Source organism: Gymnoscopelus microlampas (assembly GCF_963454915.1).
Source record: "Gymnoscopelus microlampas genome assembly, chromosome: 10".
NCBI classification, from domain to species: domain Eukaryota; kingdom Metazoa; phylum Chordata; class Actinopteri; order Myctophiformes; family Myctophidae; genus Gymnoscopelus; species Gymnoscopelus microlampas.
Window position 1 is genome coordinate 7,065,248 of NC_139947.1, and position 21,982 is coordinate 7,087,229.

Genomic DNA, 21,982 nt, shown 5'->3' on the forward strand with positions numbered 1-21,982 from the left:
CTCCAAGATGTCCACCTGTCTCACCCACACCACCAGATGAAACGAGAGTGGATGGGATAGGACCATCCACTCACCCACCCAATGAGACAGTTATCGCCCACTGGCTGTTGAGCAAGGCACAGGTGGGGAAACTTCTGGGGATCTGCAATTATGAGTGGACCATGTGGCTCCCGGAAACACCAAGCTTCTCTATTGAGTTCAAATTTCATCTCCCAGAATGCTCGATGTGAACTCTAAATCCTAGTCAGGACCTTTTGACCTTTTTGAAAAACCACAGGAAGTGGTTGTCGCTGTCCGTTTTTTTGAGACAAGATGGCGGCAGGCGTTGCGACATGGCTGCCGTTCGCCCGTGCGGCCGCCGTGGGCTGGCTGCCGCTCGCCAAGAAGATCATGCCCAAGCCTCCCGTAGACAAGTCTTCCCGGTCCGACGAAATCCTGTTTGTCAACGTCAGCGGACTCAAATTCCAGGTATAAGACACGTTTACTGTGTTAGCAGGCCTGTCAACATTATTACATACTCTATAACAGGGGTCTTCAACAGGGGGTCCTGGACCCCTAGGGGGTCCTCAGAGCTACTATAGGGGGTCCGCAAAATCTTTGCGTGAATTGATATATATTTTTTTACCTTAACCACATGAATCTTAGCATCCCTTTTTCTGAGGAGAACTTTAGCCAAAAATAGCCGATCTACAAGCTCACAACGTCTCGCAGCGTTGTGAGCTTGTAGATCTGCTATTTTTGGCAAAGAGGTATAGGTGTGGAGGGAAAAAAGATTAGACCAAGTAAACAAAAAAAGTTTAATCTAAAACACAATTTTATACAATATGTAGTGGGGGTCCCTGTTTCATGTCTCATCTATCTCATCTATGCAATACGTGGTGGGGGTCCCTGTTTCATCTCTCTCTCAGCTAGGGGGTCCTTGGCCTGAAAACGTTGAAGACCCCTGCTCTATAATCCTCAGAATCGTCATAATCGTTTATAGCAGATCTATCTACGATCTACAAGCTCACAACGCGTTGTGAGCTTGTAGATGGGCTATTTCTGCTATTTAAAAAAGTATTTGAACGTATAAAATGATTGAATATGGCCTATTTTGGCCATAGTTCATTATTCATTTTCATTATTGGTGTCAGTCATTATAAGTCATTTATTTGTATAGTTGTCATTATCTGCAATGTTTGTTTACAAAGCTAAAAGCCAAACACACATCATATTTATTGTGTTCTATGTCCTCAGACGTGGAAGAACACGTTGGACCGCTACCCCGACACGCTGCTGGGCTCCTCGGAGAAGGAGTTCTTCTTCAACGAAGACACGCAGGAGTACTTCTTCGACCGGGACCCCGAGATGTTCCGACACATCCTCAACTTCTACCGCACGGGGAAGCTGCACTACCCCCGACACGAGTGCATCCAGGCGTTCGACGAGGAGCTGGCCTTCTACGGCATCGTTCCGGAGATCATCGGCGACTGCTGCATGGAGGTATACATCTAAAGTACTCACCGCTGCGTGGAGGTAGCCTGGTAAACCCCTCCCTCCGGATATCTCATTTCCATTTGATACCAGGAGTGAGTCTGTCATGGGGGCCTGTTTGGCTTTTTGTCTGTGGGCTGGAGCTGGGCGGGAGTAATACCGTTGACTGACAACCCCTTCAGCCAATCAGCAGTTCGTTCCCCTTCAGCCAATCAGCAGTTGGTTTCCCCCGACCACCAGACAACGTGACGCAGGGGGACTTTTGAAAGGGCCATGCCGAAAATAGGTTGCTTTATTCGGATACATGCGTGTCACTGCCCGCCTCTGCCGGTTCTTTGAATTTTTTTTTTTATATAGGCTCTGTCATGATTAATTGACCACATATATGAAGTTAAACAACTAAATGCTATCCAAACGATATCTTAAAAGAAAATTCCGTGCCACAAAAAAAGACGTTTGAGAGCGTTTTCTAAATTTAAAACCAAAAACAGCGGACGGGCGGCTGCAATCGGCTCCATTCAGGTTCACTCGGGTTCCACCTGATTGGCCAACCTCCGCTGTCAATCACAGAAGAATGAGCGAGGACGCTGATAGGCGAGTCCATTTTGTGGACGAGCAAGAAACACCCAGATAAGCTCTCAGGCCAGACCCAATAGGCTCTATGCACAGCAGCCATTTTGGAGAAAAACTGGGCCTCTTCTCACTTCCTTCACAGGTGTTACCAATGATTCTAATGAAGGCTCTGTTCCATTCTGGTCAAACAGAGTCAGGGTGCTGATATTGTGCATGTTGGCTCACTAGAAATACTAGTGGGTCTCAAAGTGTGGTCCAGGGACCCTCATGGTTCCTTGAGAGGGTGTAACTCTGAGAGTGTACAAATGGAACCAAATGGACCCTCCCGGGTCCATTTGGTTCCATTTGTACACTCTCAGAGTTATGGGGGTCCTTGAAATTAAAAGGTTTGAGAACCACTGTGCTACACTAAATGGAACAGAGCCTTCATTAGTGTCATTGGTAACACCTGTGAAGGAAGCAAGGAAGGGGCCCAATTTCTGTCCAATATGGCTGCTGTGCATAGAGCCTATTCCTGAAATCAAATGCAAATGAGATTTCCGGAAGGGGGGGGGTTTACCAGGCTAGCATGGAGGTAGACATCTAAGTACTCACATTACACAGGCGGTGTCACTTGACCAGCGAGACACTTATATCTTCGAGGCTAACTTGTTACACTTGAAGATCGGTTATCGCTCGTTACGCGGCGGTGTATACATTAGCGTATAAATTAGGGTGTAATTGCACGCAGTGAAAGTTGAGAAGAGGATGCTTGACATCTGCTATTCAGCGGTGGTGGAAGGAAACTGAGTACATTTACTCAATTACTGTACTTAAGTACAAATTTGAGGATTTTTTAACTGTACAGGAGTATTTCCAATTTACAATACTTTTACTTCTACTCCACTACATCTCAGAGGCAAATATTATACTTTTACTCGACTACAATTATTTGAAACCTTTAGTTACTTTGTAGATTTTGATTATTATTACAAAACATACATTAACCACTTCAGCCCTACGTATATACATTTCGGCCATTTGAAAATAGCAGATCTACAAGCTGACAATGCGTCGCAATGAGTACTTTCTACTTTTGGTACTTTAAGTACATTTTGATACCAATACATTTGTACTTTTACTCAAGTCATTTTTTTATTCCGGACTTTTACTTGTAATAGAGTATTTCTACATTGCAGTATTGATACTTTTACTTAAGTAAAACATTTTTTAGTACTTTTCCCACCACACTCACATACTCAAACCTGGGACTCCCTGTCAGGCTGCTTCAGATCCTATTTATGGTAGGCCGCCTTAACCACTCGGACATCGGTGCCCCATGAACTTTTATTTTAATCACTTGAACCCTATATACTTAGTTGCCCGGGGCCAAATGTTTGCCCCAGAATAGGGATGCTAGGGTTCATGTGGTTAATATGTATGCAGTGTTGATTTTGACAGCAAATTTTCACTTAGTTTTAGTCATAGTCTTTTGAATAAAATTCCATTTAGTTAGCCATATTTTAGTCATCTGAAATGTTTTAGGTTTTCTCTAGTTTTAGTCGACTAAATATCATAAGATTATAGTCGACTATAATGTATTTTGGCGGGGCCTTGATGCCATCGTAATGGCTGATTTTACACTTGGTTGCACTCTGAAAATAGCCGATCTACAAGCTTGTAGATCTGCTATTTTGAGAGCGCGACACCCGAGCGCAACCAAACATAAAATGACTCGTCTGTTAGTTCTACTGGATCTCTTCTCCACTAGTCCCTGTCTAACATTTTAGTCTAGTTTTTATTTGTTGACGAAATTGTCAATACATTTAGTCTTCATTTTAGTCATCATAGCTTAGTTTTTTATTTAGTTTTTGTCAGTGAAAAAAGGTAGTCGACGAACATTTTTCGTCATGGTTTTAGTCGACGAAATCAACACTGTTTCTGAGATATATCAAAAACATATTTGTTGAATTTCCATTTCTGCAAAGCCAGCTAGCTAGGCCTCCACTACATCGGACACTTTAGGACTGACCGGGCCAAGCGGAGGTGGTGGAAAAGACGTTGCGTCGGCTGTATTTTCCTGCTCATTTTTCAGAGCTTCTTCTGAAGAACAGATGGGAGCGGAAGCATCTGCATATTGTTGAGACAGACAACGCGTCTGTGTTGAGAGACTAGTACATTACTATGAATTAATGATGTGTGTGTGGTTATTTATATCTGTTGAAGGTCCAGGAAGGGCTAGAAGAACCTCAGCTCACATAACACTGTGTGCCATGGTATTACTAACATCCATACGCTGTATAAAGATACGTCCCTTTTTCAAGTTGTTTGTGTCTCGAGGCGGTTTTTCCACTAGCCGAAACGTGGAAGTATTGTTTTATGCTCTTTATGTTGAGGTTCTGTTTTAGCATTTGAACCTATTATAGAGAGCAAATCACATTAAACGTGACAATATATTGTGAAAATAATCTTCAAATAATAACTTTCTTAAAGCCGGAGAAGCTACTGGGACTCGGGGAGGAATCAATAAGACTCTCCTCTGGAGGAATTATTAATAAAACCCAGATTTCAAAACTTCACCAGTCCAGCACACAAGCTGCTCTCTGTCTTTCTCTCGTTAACCCTTTAACGCATCTGTGTAACCGCTTTAACCATTATCTTATACTTTGGCTATACAAAAATAGCAGATATACAAGCTCATAGCGTGGCACCGAGTGCCACGCTATGAGCTTGTAGATCTGCTATTTTTGAAAGATTGTGAACATTTTGCGCAAATCTTTGAATATATATTTTAAGTGAACATTTTTAACTATATATATGCTTCTATATTTGCTTCTGGGGGGTCCCTGGAACAACATTTTTTGAGATGTGGGTCCGCGACCAAATACATACAGTATAATCTTGGGGGTCCTTGACATGAATACGTTTTAGAACCACTGATTATAGCAACGGAAGTTTTTTCAAAACACTTTTGGATTTAGAAGACATTAGAATCCCCAGAAGCAAAGATATGAGTTAAAAATGTTCGCTTTAAAAACTGTATATATTCAAAGATTTGCACAAAATGTCCACGATTTTTCCCAAAAATAGCAGATATACAAGAGCTTGTATATCTGCTATTTTTTGAATAGCCAAAGCAATCTATAAAATGACAGAGAGGCGTTCCCGGTTTTAGTGGGTTAATTTTGGTGCGCTTTAGTTTTTTGTATTTTATTGATATGGTGTCTTGTATCTCATAATGAGTCATTCCTCTGGTGCTTCTCGCCTCCTCTTCCATTCATCCATCCATCTATCTTTAGCTCCGGGAGTGTCAAGTTCACAAATAAATAATCTGTCATCGTGTTAAAGGAACAGTTCACATTGTCCACAGGGAGGTTACTATAGCGAATCGTCTTTCTTCAAAACCAAAACTGTATTCAAAGGTGACCTAGTTCTTAAAACTAGAACCAAAGAAAAAAACGCCCTTTAGGTATTTGGCCACGTCCTAGCTGAAAGCCCCCCACACATACCCATGTGTGTACTGTACATGTATTTATATATGTACTGTATGTAATGTACAGTAATGCACAGTGGTGTAAAGTAACTAAGTACACTTACTCAAGTGCTGTACTTAAGTACATTTTTTATCTATTTTTACTTTACTGGAGTATTTTCTACCCCATTACATCTCAGAGGCAAATATTGTACTTTTACTCCACTACAATTATATGAAAAATGTATAAGCTCACAATGCGCCGGGATGCGACGCATTGTGAGCTTGGAGATCGGCTATTTTCAAAAGATTTGTTATACATTTTGAACATGTGAAATGGGACTAGATAGATTTTGATACCAATATTTTTTGTTCTTTTATTCAAGTAAATTTTGAATTCTGGATGCATGTATGCATGCATGCATACATGCATACATACATGCATACAGTGCATATGTATGTATGTATATATGTATGTAACGTTGGTCCGTCCGTCTGTCCGTAATCCGTATAATCTCAGGAATCATTCAGTCTTGGTGGTGGAATGAGTGGTTCTCCAGAACCAGCTTTGCTCCAGAACGAAGCATGTTTTTTTCCCCCTGTTTCTGTGTCACAAAAACAGGGAGAGTTCCATGAGGCCTGGGTGTGAACGGCTTTTAAAAGCGACGTGCAACGTTTGGCTTCATAGGAGTTGGCTCATGATGCATGAAGTGATGCATGAAGTCAAAAAGAATGATGTGTCTTTCTTTTTATCCTTCAGTCTGTGGAGGAAGAACCAGGGCTTACAATAGGTTGGCACGGTGGAGCAGTGGCTAGCACTGTTGCCTCACAGCAAGATAGTCCTGGGTGTTCGATCCCCTGCAAGAGGGGCTTTCTGTGTGCACGTGCACTGCAGTCCGCGCGTTCTCCCTTTGTTTTTTCGTGGATGTTCTCCCACACAATGCTAGGTACAGACTCCTGTCAGTGCCCTTGAGCAAGGTCCTGTAATGGGATCTGTGTATAGAAACAGACCTGATAGTCTTCTAAACACACACGTGACCATTCACATACTATGCTAAACCTTCCCTATAGTATGGCCACAATTCTATTCATGAACATGTTTTTACACACATCAGCTATTGACAACAACACATGGCAGCTATTCTTTGGCTGCCTATAGGTCAGAGGTCATTAGGGAAGGGTTCACTTCAAACATGCACTTCTCAGAATAACTCGGAGACAGATTAGTTACTTAAATTGATAACATAAGGATTTATTATGCTTCTTAATCAGTGTAAGGTAACTAAGTACATTTACTCAAGTACTGTACTTAAGTACAATTGTGAGGTACTTTTACTTTACTGGAGTATTTCCAATTGTCTATACTTTTACTTCTACTCCACTACATCTCAGAGGCAAATAATTGTACTTTTACTCCGCTACAATTATTTGAATACTTTAGTCACTAGTTACTTGCAGATGTAAATTATTACATTATAAAACAAGCATAAACCACTTTAGCCCTATTTTATACCTAGGCTTTGAAAATAGTCTATCTACAAGCTCACAACGCCTCACATCGCGGCACGTTGTGAGCTTGTAGATCGGCTATTTTCAAACATTGTAGTACCTTTACTTTTGGTACTTTTGGTAAGTATATTTTGATAACAATACTTTTGTACTTTTACTCAAGTAAATACTGACATTAAAACAGTTCAGACACTCGTCAAGATGAAAAAACATTAAACACACATTATTTTTTTTTATTTAACCTTTATTTCACCAGAGAAATCACATTGAGACTAGTGTCTCTTTTACAAGTGTGCCCTGGCCAAGAGAAGAGGCAAATAAAATGTTACACAGCTCTGCCAGTAACGACAATACAGGACATAACAAAACAAAGACAAACATGACATCCGTAATACCAAAGACCTACTACCAATAGCACCAATACAGACTATTTAAAATACTAATAACAACAATACATCATAAAACTAATAAACTAATATAAGACTAAGATCACAGCAATTGCTACTTGTCAAAGCAGGAGCAATGGTTGGAGAATGTGCCCATGGCAATCCTCTTAAAAGACACTAGAGGGATCAATGAAGCCAATTTTAATCTGGTCTGTAGATCGTTCCATGACCAAGGCCCAAAAAACGCAAGGTTTTTTTTCCCTGCCTCAGATTTAGTAGTGGGTACGACATAGCGCATCCAGGCATTCGATCTGAGGTTAAGCGAATTTTGGACAAGATTACATTTTGAACAAATGTACGAGGGGGAATTTCCAAGAATGGCTTTATATATGAAAGTGTACCAATGTAGCAACCTGCGAGATGCTAAGGAGGACCACCCTACTAGGGAATACAGAATACAATGATGTGTCCTATAGGTGGAGCTGGTAATGAACCTCAACGCAGCATGATAAAGGGGATCAAGTCTACCCAATATTGAGGGACAGGCGAATCGATACACAATGTCGCCATAGTCGAGTTGCGACATAAACAGGCCAGTGACCAGCCTTTTCCTTGAAGCAAAAGAAAAACAGGACTTCATTCTATAAAAGAAGCTTACTGTGAATTTTAACTTCTTAATCAACGCTTCAATGTGATGATTGAAGTTTAACTTGTTATCCAACCAAATTCCCAGATATTAAGACATATGATAGTAGACATACTCCCTTCATAGGACAGAATCTAAAGATACACAGAAGTTAAAAGAATGTGATACAGTACGTATGAACCCACATTGAATTACACAACGAGAATCGCTTTTTTTTCGTATACACCTTATCACTTCGCCAGAAAAAGTCCATCTACAAGCTCACAATGCGTCACGTTTGTGACACGTTTGTGAGCTTGTAGACGACATTTCTTTTGGCTAATGTTCCCCCCAGAATAGGCTATGGATGCTGGGGTTCTAGTGGTTAATCGCCGATGTCATTGTGCTAGTAGTGACATATGTTGCACATGTAAAAGTGAACGTCGGTATTTTATACCTGGGCCTATTTGAAAATAGCAGATCTACAAGCTCACAACGCGTCGCAACGCGACGCGTTGTGAGCTTGTAGATCTGCTATTTTCAAACATTTTAGTACTTTTACTTTTGGTACATTTTGATACCAATACCTTTGTACTTTTACTCAAGTAAATGTTGAATTCTGGACTTTTACCTGTAACAGAGTACTTCTACCTTGCAGTATTGATACTTTTACTTAAGTAAAACATTTGAGTACTTTTTCCACCACTGCTGTGGCTGCTCCGGAGGCCTGACTACAGTAGTTAGAATGGGTGCAGAGGACCCCTGTTCCCCCAGGGGATAATAACGTATATTATCATAACATAGCATTATAATTAAACTCATGAATTAAGGTAAAGTAGAACTTTAATGTGATCCCAGAGGGGCAATTGGTTTTGCAGCAGTTACACAGAAAAAAATCAATATAGAAATCTCTAAAAACATCACTAAAGTAAATAGTTCTGTATTCCCTTAACAAACAATAATTGCTTCAGAGTGTTTGTTCAGCTACATGGGTCTTTACAGCTGTTTAGTAAACGGAAAGTGCATTTTCAGACCAAAATTCGAATGCAAATTCCATCCAATCAGGAGAGAGAACACAGCTTACAAGATAAACAGGTGAAATTGGAAGTGATGAAACAAATAAATGAGCAGACAGAATTGGACCTGGAGCACAAGCTGATAGAGTATCTTTGTGGGGTTCTCTCGCCTGATTAAATGAGATTTGCAACCCACCTGAAAATGTGTTTTCTGTTTACTAAAGAGCTGGAGGGACGGGGTGACCCCTGTTACTGAACAAACACTTAGCAGTTGTCTTTAACAGGGGGTCCGGGACCCCTACTGGGTCCTCAGAGTTACTGCAGGGGGTCCGCCAAATCTTGGTATGATTTTTTTTTTTACATTAACCACTTGAACCCTATTTTGGGCAAAGAGGTTTAGAGGGAAACAAGTGCAGACCAAGTAAACAAAAAAAGTTGAATTTGAAACTAGAGATGCACGATATAATCGGTAACGTATCGGAATCGGCCGATATCGGCCCTAAAATGCCATATCGGTATCGAACCGATCTCAAAATAAACCCGATTAAATTCCCCGATATTGAGAAGCATTAATAAAATCCCCGAGAGCAGTCTGTGTGCCTGTCTCTTTAAGAGTCAGCTGTTGCCCCTCCCCCCTCCACACGCTCTGCATGCCTCTCAGACAAGCCCCCAGAGCCGCTGAGAAATCTTGAAGCCGCCACCCCAGTGGCCAAAGCTGGAACTGCAGGCGGGGAGAAATACATGCGCGAGCAAAACATACTGATATATATTTATATATAGAGATATAAATATGTAAACATATTATACATAAATACATATGCATTTACATATACATAGGCATCTCCAGTGAATTTCATAAATATCTCGCGTTCAATCCTTGACACACGGGCTGCCGTAGAACGCAAAAATGACACTAGTGCGCATGCTCATAACTTTACGCCAACCCAAAATCGACCCAATAAGGATACAGGATAGGTGGGCACTAGGGACATCTGGGCACCTCGATGTAAGATTGGCTATTTTGTCCAAAATGTAAAATAAATTAAATATTTGAAAAATGGTCTTAAGTCATGTAAAGTATACATGATGTGAACATGCACGGTACATCATTATCAGACCTAATTTGACCCTTCAGGCTTCAACTTCTTGTTTATGCCCCAAAATGACTGGATATACAGGTTTTGTAGCCATTTGTATAGCAATTGTAGAAGTATTAGTCGAATGTTAAGCATGTTCTGATCATGTTTACTTTACATTACTTAAGACAATTATTATTATTATTATTATTATTATTATTATTTTTACATTATGGACACAATAGCCAATTTTACATCAAGGTGCCCAGATGTCCCTAGTGCCCACCTATCCTGATACCCCCAATAATTCTACTTCCGGCAGGCTTCCGGGTGCTTCAAAACGCCACTGAGCACATTCATTGAAATGATAGCTGGGGGCGGGGCAATCCTCCCTCTAGTTATATTATGCTCTCTGACAGTGCACTCACGCAGGCAGAGGCTAGGCTAGGCTGCGTGAACAGAGACATCTAGTCAAACTAACAGCAAACAAACTCTTCACGTCCATAGTTCATACCCAGAACAGTCAGAGGGTTTCTTGTGCATCTTAAATTAGATTAGAGTAGGGATACTGCGGAGGATATATTTTCAACACGAATGTGTACAGAGCCTTCTTATTTAACATCGACGTAACAAACACTCGTTACTCGACTCGTCTCCTAAACTCACTGCTGATGTTATGTTGTGATTGGGAGAGCCAAGGGGAGCTATTGTTTAGAGCAGGGGTCTTCAACGTTTCCAGGCCAAGGACCCCCTAGCTGAGAGAGAGATGAAGCAGGGACCCCCTCATTATTATATACAATTGTGTTTCAGATTAAACTTCTTTTGTTTTACTTGGTCTGCTCCGTTTTCCCTCTACACCTACAGTATGTCTCTGCAAGGCGTTGTTAGCTTGTAGATCGGCTATTTTTGGCTAAAGTTATCCTCAGAAAAGGGACACTAGGGTTCAAGCGGTTAATGTAGAAAAAAGAAAATCATATCACACAAAGATTTTGCGGACCCCCTGTAGTAGCTCTGAGGACCCCCTAGAGGTCCCGGACCCCCTGTTGAAGACCCTCGGTTTAGAGCAGAGGCTAATTATTTAGGCAACAGACGAATAACACTAATAACAAACTAGTTTCAATGATCTTAGTTCCATAGGCGACATAACATATGGTTTTGTGTTATACAAAGATTCAAATAATTCTGTGATGGCTTATAGCATACAAAAATTATGTCATAGTTAAGTTTGTTACTTAGAAGAATATATATAATTAATTTATTTATTCCATAAATATTTTTCATCACAGTAGGGCTAGTGGAGAGGGGGGTTTACCATCAACTTCCACCAGTAAAACAAATTAAAATAAAAAAATTCAGCAATGAGCTCAATATAAATATAATATATCGGTATCGGATCGGTATCGGCCGATATGACCCAGCAAATAATCGGTATCGGTATCGGTTTCAAAAAAACAATATTGTGCATCTCTATTTGAAACCCAATTGTATACAATATAGAGGGGGTCCCTGCTTCATCTCTCTCTCAGCTAGGGGGTCCTTGGCCTGATAAACGTTGAAGACCCCTACTCTATAGCAATGATTACGATCAGAATATACTGTAGAGCTTTAACGTTTTAACAATACACTTTTTGTTTTAACCAAAACTTTTCCCGTACTCCACTATGGAAACAATCCCCTGGGGCTTTTTGTGTTACCCTTTTAGCATAATCTTTGACTGTACAACCTGTAATGTTAAAACACTTGTCAATGAAGTATTCAATCAATAAAACACCACTAATTGTCTCTCTCTCTCTCTCTCTCTCTCTCTCTCCCCCTCTCTCTCTCTCCGCGTGGAGGAATACCGTGACAGGAAGAACGAGAACCAGGAGCGCCTGGCGGAGGACTCGCAGGCCGGCGAGAACGTGGACACGCCCCTCCCGCCGGACGCCACCGCGCGGGACAAGCTGTGGCGCGCCTTCGAGAACCCGCACACCTCCACCATGGCGCTGGTCTTCTACTACGTCACCGGCTTCTTCATCGCCGTCTCGGTCATCGCCAACGTGGTCGAGACGGTCCCCTGTCGGCCCATCAAGGGCAGCGTGCGCGACCTGCCGTGCGGCGAGAAGTACGGGCTGGCCTTCTTCTGCATGGACACGGCGTGCGTGCTCATCTTCACCTTCGAGTACCTGGCGCGCCTCTTCGCCGCGCCCAGCCGCTCCAAGTTCATGCGCTCGGTGATGTCGGTGATCGACGTGGTGGCCATCCTGCCGTACTACATCGGCCTGGTGATGCCGGAGAACGAGGACGTGAGCGGCGCCTTCGTGACGCTGCGCGTCTTCCGCGTCTTCCGCATCTTCAAGTTCTCCCGGCACTCGGCGGGCCTGCGCATCCTGGGCTACACGCTGCAGAGCTGCGCCTCGGAGCTGGGCTTCCTGCTCTTCTCGCTCACCATGGCCATCATCATCTTCGCCACCGTCATGTTCTACGCCGAGAAGGGCACCAAGGGCTCCTCCTTCACCTCCATCCCCGCCTCCTTCTGGTACACCATCGTCACCATGACGACGCTGGGGTGAGTACCTATACCGTGTGGCTAAGAGGTTTTTTTTTTAGGATTTCCTTGGCTAATCAGAAATAGCAGATATACAAGCTCATGCTATGAGCTTGTAGATCTACTATTCTTGAAAAATCATGAAAATGTGTGCAAATCTATGAATATATATTTTTTAAAGCGAACTTTTGTAAAATATTTTGTTCCTAAGATTTGAGTTACAAATGTTCACTTCAAAAATATATATATATTCAAAGATTTGTACACATTTTTTTTCAAAAATAGCAGATCTACAAGCTCATAGCGCGGCACTTGGTGCCGTGCTATGAGCTTGTAGATCTGCTATTTTTGAATAGCCAAAGAAATCTTAAAATGACGCAGATGCGTTCCCATTTGGAAGCCCATGAGGGTCCCTGGACCCCAACTTTAGACCCACTGGTGTAACAGAGTGTTTCCAGTGAGCCAACATGCACAACATCAGCACCCTGACTCTGTTTGACCAGAATGGAACAGAGCCTTCATTAGTATCATTGGTAACACCTGTGCATTTCTTCATATTATGGCTGCTGTGAATAGAGCCTATTCCTGCCCTGTCTGGAACATCATTTTTATGTCCTGTAGCTTGAGAAGAACGGGTTTTACTTCAGTGTCTATGGGTTCAGACTGTGGCAAGTCTGATTTGTTTCTCAAATATAGATTGGCTCTAGTCTATGCAATTGCTTGATAAATCCCACGTGGACGTGGGCGTAAGCTGATTCCTGGGCAAACATTTACGCTGCTTTGTACGTTCCATTTATAAACGAGGGCCATTGTGAGCTTGTAGATCTGCTATTTTGAGCCAATAGAGACTCACGTCCTGAATATGCGGGAAATCAATCAAAGTCGGGGGTTGTCTTGGTTTTCGGGGTGTTGGGCTGACACTGTTGACCAATGCGTGTTTACTTAGAGGATGTTTCTGTACTGTTGAAAGTGATGGTTGGTACCAATGTCTCTCTCTCTCTCTGTGTGTGTGTGTGTGTGTGTGTGTGTGTGTGTGTGTGTGTGTGTGTGTGTGTGTGTGTGTGTGTGTGTGTGTGTGTGTGTGTGTGTGTGGGTGTGTGGGCGGGCGGGCGGGCGCGCTGTTGGCCATGCATTGTGTTTCGTTTGTTTGTAGTTTTCCCTCTACTCAAAATTTCTTTGCCAAAAATACGATGCGTTGTGAGCTTGTATATCGGCTATTTTTGGGCGAAACTTCCCCGCAGATTAGGGGTCCTATAGTGCTGAAGTGGTGGAGCGTTGTTTCGGGGGGATGTTTTCAGATGATGCTGGCAGAGAGTGGCTGGATAATCTGTTGTCAGATGAAACAGTGGTAAACATCTGAACTTTGAGAGAACAGATTTAAAACAGAGAGAGAGAGAGAGACAGAGAGACAGAGAGATAAAGATAAAGTGCAGTGATACAAGACATGAGAGAGAAACCAATGTACTTCACAGTTCACACTGACATGATTGTATCTCTCTCTCTCTCTCTCTCTCTCTCTCTCTCTCTCTCTCTCTCTCTCTCTCTCTCCCCCTCCCTCCCTCCCTCTCCTCTCTCTCTCTCTCTCTCTCTCTCTCTCTCTCTCTCTCTCTCTCTCTCTCTCCCCCTCCCTCCCTCCCTCTCCTCTCTCTCTCTCTCTCTCTCTCTCTCTCTCTCTCTCTCTCTCTCTCCCTCTCCCTCTCTCTATGGGGTGACTCATGCAGTGTGTGGCCCCATTAGAGCTCTCAGTAGGATGAGGTTTGTGTCATAAATGGATTCTCCACGCGGCTCAGAGCTTTTACCCCCCCCCCCACCCCCCCACTCTGAACAACCCCCCCCCAGCGCCCTGCCCACCCACCCCGCCCACACACTCTCTCTCTCTCTCCTCATTTGTCCTCATCTTGTCTTTCTTTTCATCTCAATTCTCCACCCTTCTTGCTTTTGGTGAATTTATTCTGTACACTGTTGCAGAATCCTCCTCCGCTCCTTTCCCCTCCCCCGAAAAGTACTCCGATATTTTACTTAAGTAAAAGTAGTTGTAATACCACAATATAAAAAAAAGAAGTTACAAGTAAAAGGCCTGTGTTCAAAATGTTACTTGAGTAAAGGTACAAAAGTATTGGCTTCAAAATATACTTAAAGTACCAAAAGTAAACGCACTAAAATGTTTGAAAATAGCAGATCTACAAAGATCACGTTGTGAGCTTCTAGATCGGCTATTTTCAAATAGCCTGTGTATGAAATAGGCCTAAAGTGGTTCATTTACGTTTTATAACGTAATAATCCAAATCTACAAAGTAACTAGTAACTAAAGTTTTCAAATAATTGTAGTGGCAAAGTACAATATGTGCCTCTGAGATGTAGTGGAGTAGAAGTGAAAGTATTGAAAATTGGAAATACTCCAGGATAGTGAAAATACCTCAAAAGTGTACTTAAGTACAGTACTTGAGTAAATGCCCCCTACCCCCTCCCTTGCTCTCCTCTCCTCTTTCTGTGCCCTCTCTTCCAGGAAGTTGACGGTGAAAGTGAAACAAATCCATTCAGTGCTCTTGTGGTTTGGAAGTAGAAACTGTTCCTGAGTCAGGGTGGCGTCAGGCTGCTTCGGTTTGGATTAGTTGACAAAAAAATGTGAATCCATTCATAAAAAAACAAACACATAAGAACAGTGGTTTTCAACCTTTTTCCAAGGACCCCTACATGCCAAGGACCCCTACATTGATATACATTTGGCCACGGACCCCCACGAGTTCCGTGGGCCGAGTGGGAAGTAAGTTGGGTCAGTGGATCTCCCCAAAAAATATTGATAAACCCGCAAATCCTCATATATGGAATACCCTCGTCAATAAGTCGTCATAGACTTGCCTAAACGCTATATTTGGACATGCCTGACACGGAACTCCATATATGGGCATGAAAGGGACACAGACAGACAGATACAGAAATCTCGTATGAGCATACATGGGATGCGTTCAGATATGCGCACTGCGAGCGCACTCACGTATTGGTTTGTATTGGACCAGTGCGCTCCGTGCGTTATATCCGAACGAACGCACCCAAAGACAGCCAGACGGGTACAGTGGGCACTCTGACAACTTGATCGGTGCCCAGTGGCCTCTAGTGTGACAAAACTGGCAGTGTGCACAAGAACTTTGGCACTGAACTGCTCCAGTGGTTTGCAAAATTATCCCGGGACTGAAAAACAAACAGACAAGGGCGAAAACACCTTGCCTTCAGTTTGGCAGAGATAACAAAACAGCTTGCTTCCTAACACAACATTAAGTTACAGTGAACAATAAACAGTGGATATCTATTATGTACATATGCTTTACTGTTCTGTTTTCTCTCTTTTCTCTTTATTTCTATTTATTTTTCTATTTATTCACCAGTGGTGAAAAAAGTGGTAAAAGTATCAATGCTGCACTCTAGAATACCATGTTAAGTAAAACTCCGGAATTCAAAATTGACTGTAAAAGTATAGTATTGGTATCAAAATATACTTAAAGTACAAAAGTTAAAATACTCATTATGCAGAATATCCCATTTCACAAGTTTTCAAATGTATAAAAAATCCTTTGAAAATAGCAGATCTACAAGCTCACAATGCGTCACGAATGCGACGCATTGTGAACTTGTAGATCGGCTATTTTCAAATAGCCAAAATGTATATAGCATAGGGCTGAAGTGGGTATGTTTTGTAATAATAATCTACAAACTAGTAAGTTTAAAAAAATTGCAGTGGAGTAAAAGTATAATATTTGACTCTGAGATGTAGTGGAGTAGAAGTAAAAGTACAGAAAATTGGAAATACTCCAGTAAAGTCAAAACACCTCAAAATTGTACTTAAAGTACAGTACTTAAGTAAATGTACTTAGTTACTTTACACCACTATTGCTTGCTTTTATTAGCGTCTGAGGACAACCAGAACAAACTCATTTGACCCTTTTACCCTAAAAGATGTTGTAAAAGATGTCCTTTTGCAGACTTCTGCACACTGTCTTCACTTAGAGCACGTTCGGGTCACACTGACCGCGGAACGTCGACCCATCGTAAACCACAACCTTGTGTGGCGTATTGCTTTTCTAAAATGGCTACCAAATATGGCAACGTGAATAAATATCATTGACATATTCCATTTAAAACAACACTAGACAGTAAAATAGTTGCTGTACAGTAAGTGAAGACAGTGTGCAGGATAACCTTTTGTCACCCTAAAGGGCCGTTCACACCGAGCACTATGACTATAACCATAAAAATATAGATTTTCAACGATATAGACATAGTTATTGTGCTCAGTGCCTTTTAAAGATTTAGCAATAAAGCTACTGTATTTTAACCCATTAAGACCTGGAACTGTGTCATTTTTAGATTTGAGCTAAAAAGCATTATTTTACACTTTGGGCTATTCAAAAATAGCAGATATACAAGCTCATAGCGCGGCACCGAGTGCCGCACTACGAGCTTGTAGATCTGCTATTTTTTTTAAATAGTGAAAATGAGTGCAAATCTTTGAATAAATATATTTTTAAAGCAAACATTTTTAACTATAATCTTTGCTTCTGGGGGGTCCCTGGAACAAAACATTTTGAGATGGTGGTCCGCGGCCAAATACATATCATTTTGGGGGTCCTTGACATGGAAAAGTTTGAGAACCACTGATATAGAAACATAGTTTTTTTTCAGAATACTGTTGAGATTTAGAAGACATTTGTAGAATCGGCTTCAGGTCTTAAAGCGTTAAAAACCCTTGAACCTTGAACAAAAAATGAAGAGTAAACAAATGATGAAAAGTAAAGGAAACAAGACACTGAACCCCTAATTGAGTAGGTTGGTGCGTTTGCATGGTTTCCTGTGCCGTCTGTGTGCGTGTGCGTGCGTGCGTGCGTGCGTGCGTGCGTGTGTGTGTGTGTGTGTGTGTGTGTGTGTGTGTGTGCGTGTGCGTGTGCGCGCGCGCGCGTGTGTGTGTGTGTGTGTGTGTGTGTGTGTGTGTGTGTGTGTGTGTGTGAATGTGTGAATGTACAGTAGTGCACATTGTTAAAGTGCTTTGGTGGAAAGGGAGAAGCATTAACAAACGAAGGCGAACAGTAAACAACTGAGCACACAGTGTGTCTGCTCAGCAAACCTGCTGCGGAATGAAATGTCCTTAAAAACCTCAGGTCAGACAGAGAGTTCCTGTGGACCTTTAACAGATATTATTTATAAGAGAGAGAGAGAGAGGGAGAGAGAGAGGGGGGGGTGGACAGTAGAGGCGTTGGTGAGATGAAGAAAGGAAAGAACAGGAGGAGGGGTATGAGAGAGAGAGAGAGAGAGCGAGAGAGAAGATGAAAAGAGATAAATGGGAAGCGACCTTTTCTTCTAAAGAAAATTATATTAGTGGTGGAGAGAAAGAGGAAGAGAGAGAGGGAGAGAGGGAAAGAGAGACAGAGAGAGAGGAAAAGAGACGCGTGTTGATGTTTTTATAAGAGAGTGATTGAGGGCGAAAGAGAGAGAATATGTGAAAGGAAGAGAGAGAGAGAGATTGAGGAGCGAGTGAATGAGAGTGGATTTCTGTGATGATGTCACTTTAGAAGCGCATCACGGAGGAGAGAGAGAGCGAGGGATCAGAGGAGAGATGAGGAGGACAGAACAGAGAGAGGGAGGAGGAGAACTGAGAGGGAGAGAAGGAAAGGGGGAGTTGAGAGACGGGTGGAGAGGAAATGTTGATGTTCTTTTTAAAACTCCTGAGGAATAAATGTACCCTTCTCCATTCTCTGTCTCTCTCTCTCTCTCTCTCTCTCTCTCTCTCTCTCTCTCTCTCTCTCACTCTCTCCCTGGTCCACCCAGTCTGTGTAGGCGTGCCCCTGAGCAAGACACTTAACCCCTAACATTTCGTTTTGAACCTTTTATCTAACCAGGGGCGGTTGGCCGCATTAACAGCACCCACCATAGTTAGGATGGGCAAATGCAGGGTTGTGTTAACTCTTTCAACTTTCCATGTCAAAGGCACGCTGAAAACAGCATACTGTAAAAAAAAAAAAAAGGCACGTCTTTCCCACCTAGTCCCCAACTGGCCACAGAACATTTATATATATTATGATCCCTTGTCAGACCGTTGGTATAAACACAAGGGGGATCACTGATCGTCGTCCAGAGAAATAAATATATAACTGGAGCTGTCCCTTCTTTTGTTAGACCATGTTGAAAATAGGATGTGTCGCGGAATACAGGGCAAAAAAAGTCAACCCAAGATATAAGCATATCCAGGAAACCAATAAACAGGAGGTGGACGGAGCAGGAAATGTTTGGATGACGTCTTTTTCCGGATCCGGGTGAGTGGAAAGTGAACCTGATCACTCGGATGAAATAGAACGGCGCAATCTTTTATAAGACAATTTAAAAACAAAATCTCGCCTTTCTCGTCAACGGCAGGCTGCGCCTTAGCATAATCCGATGGGAAATCTCGTCGGTGGCATTCAAAGCGTTATAGTGTCAGAATGTGACATAATAGGCAAAGGCCAAAAGCTTGGCAAACCACATTGTGTCATTCTGTTACCACTAATAGGCTCTATGCACAGCAGCCATATTATCACTTCCTTCACAGGTGTTACCAATGATACTAATGAAGGCTCTGTTCCATTTAGTGTAGCACAGTGGTTTCCACGACCCCCATAACTCTGAGAGTGTACAAATGGAACCGAATGGACCCTTACGGGTCCATTCGGTTCCATTTGTACACTCTCAGAGTTACACACCCGTAAGGGGCCATTTGGAAGCCCATGAGGATCCCTGGACCCCAACTGTAGACCCACTGGTGTAGCAGAGTGTTTCCAGTGAGCCAATATGCACAACAATGGAACAGAGCCTTCATTAGTATCATTGGTAGCACCTGTGCATTTCTTCATACTATGGCTGCTGTGAATAGAGCCCATTAGGATATGCGTCAACACGCAACATTGCTCTTTTCTTTATCTCCAAATAAAAATGTTTTTAAAGACAGCAAGCACTTAGGCTACTCTTTCTTTACCATCTAAAACTAAACAAACTCTGCCTCCCCCCCCCAAAGACAAACAGAGATTGAACCACTGGTCAGTGAACTAATGGTAATACCAATACAACGACACGGCCGTCGGAAACTCATTTTTTTTATTTAGGAAATAAATGTTTAATTTCTCAGCAGGTCTGCTGTCTTTACAAAGAGAAAGAAAGAAAAAAGAAAGATTTTTGCCTCCCACACACACACACGCACACACAAACACACACACACACACACACACACACACACACACACACACACACACACGACAGCACATAGAAACGTGCCTACAGTATGTTTCCTATGCCTTCGCACAGCCATGGCTAAATGCAGAGGACGAATCTCACGCATGTGCAAACGTACAGCGTACAAAAATACCCCACAGGAGTGGGAGAATAAATTATTATTATTATGATTTTGATGAGTCGACGAAAGTTTCTTTTTTTTCCTGTTCTCCTCGTCTTTCCGACTAAATGATGCTATTATGGGGTATGTAATAAACACTCGCGGTTGCCCTTGGTTACATAACCTCGGGCAATGGGACACATTGGTTGGTGCCAGTGTACTGGAGGTGAACACTGATGATGCAGCCAGCCGGCCGGGCCCCGGGACGGTAACCGAGAGCGAGCGTCTGTCGCCAATGCCATGAGGGGTGAGAATGAGCTCGTTATTTATTCACAAAGACAAGCAGACAGCGGCCATGTTGGACATGGCGAGGTCACTCTCATGTTGGAGACGACGAGGTCACTCTCACGGTGACAGTTTAGCACATGATGGCACTTCAGCCTGCTCCGATTGGTCACATTGTCACCCGCTGTTGTCCTTTGATCGTTACCCTCACCCGGGGCAAATAAGGACTGTGTACGTGATGTATAATGTAGTTAGACACACACACACACACACACACATGCACGTGTACTCACACACTCACTATAGCATCCAATTCGCATTTATATTTCACGTGTTCTCTCTTCTTTGTGGAACCATTAATAGGCTCTATGCACAGCAGCCATATTGGGAATGAATTGGGCCCCTTCCTTACTTCCTTCACAGGTGTTACCAATAATACTAATTAAAGCTCAGTTCCATTCAGTGTGGCATAGTGGTTGTCTTATTTTCAAGGACCCCCATAACTCTGAGAGTGTACAAATGAAACCAAATGGACCCGTAAGGGTTACACACCCACCATAAGGGGCCATTTGGGAACCAAATTTGGGAACCAAAATGGAGTGTTTCTAATAATAATAATAATAATGAATTGCATTTTTATGGCGCTTTTCTAAGTACTCAAACTTACTCAAAGCGCTCTTACAATGGTTCATTCATTCATTCATTCAGGGAGGGGACATTGGGAGGTGGAGCGGCGAACATTCGACGCCAGCGTCCCCACTTTTCCCACATTCACACACCAATGGTGGCAAGCTAGCGCCGACCGAATCATTGGAGGCAGTGTAGGGTTCAGTGTCTTGCCCAAGGACACTTCGACATGTGGACAGGAGGAGGAGCCGGGATTCGAACCTCCGACCCACGGATCATTGGCCGACCTGCTCTACCTCCTGAGCCACAGCCGCCCCTCTAGTGAGCCAACATGCACGATATCAGCACCCTGATTTAGTTACAGACACATAAGGGTCCATTTGGTTCAACTATCTATCATTTAGCTGGGGACCCCCTGGAACTCCCTAAAGGACCCTTGGGGGTCCCCGGACCCCCGACTATGATAACCACTGCTTTAACACACTGGCTCTCAAACTGGGATCCGAGGACACCCCAGGAGGGGTCCCTGGTGGGGGGTTCCAGGAGGTCCACAGCTAAATGATCAATAGTCTTTAACTCCCGACATTGTCTAAATGGAACCAAATGGACCCATAAGGGTCCATTTGGTTCCATTTATACACTGTCAGGGTTAAATTAACACTGTGGATTTTACTGAGGATTGGTGACCCAGAGATAAAAGATTATATGAAATAGGGGTCTGTGGCCCTAATGCATATTAAACTGAGGGTCCTTGAAATGAAAAAGGTTTGAGAAACACATGCTTTATAACAAACGGTTTCTTTCATGTCTTTGGTACCATTATGGTGTATGTAGCTGAACCAGTTACTGGTACGTAACCACCGGATTAGCACTTTAATGCAGTAAATTGGTGTTCACCTGTGATCCCACAAGTTAATTTAAGTCTGAGTATCAGAATCAATGCAGTGGGGGAAATTGTTTTTTTTTGTGCAAGCTCCGTTGTTTTTGTTATTTTCAGGAAGAGAAAAAGAAAAGAAGCAGGGGGGGACGGGGACGGGCGAGTAAGGAGGGGGGGGGGAATCAAACAAGTAAAGTAAAGCATGT

General features: G+C 42.7%; 1 protein-coding gene across 1 annotated transcript in view; it reads left to right on the forward strand.

The window, feature by feature from the left end:
- The first annotated feature begins 172 nt into the window (after window positions 1-172).
- Window positions 173-21,982, forward strand: part of kcnd1 (potassium voltage-gated channel, Shal-related subfamily, member 1) — a 67,870-nt gene continuing 46,060 nt past the window's right edge. The window contains exons 1-3 of the mRNA XM_084070411.1: window positions 173-468; window positions 1,237-1,482; window positions 11,945-12,657. Of these exons, the coding sequence (XP_083926537.1) occupies window positions 313-468; window positions 1,237-1,482; window positions 11,945-12,657 (1,115 nt within the window). The 5' untranslated portion in view covers window positions 173-312. The remainder of the gene's footprint in view (window positions 469-1,236; window positions 1,483-11,944; window positions 12,658-21,982) is intronic.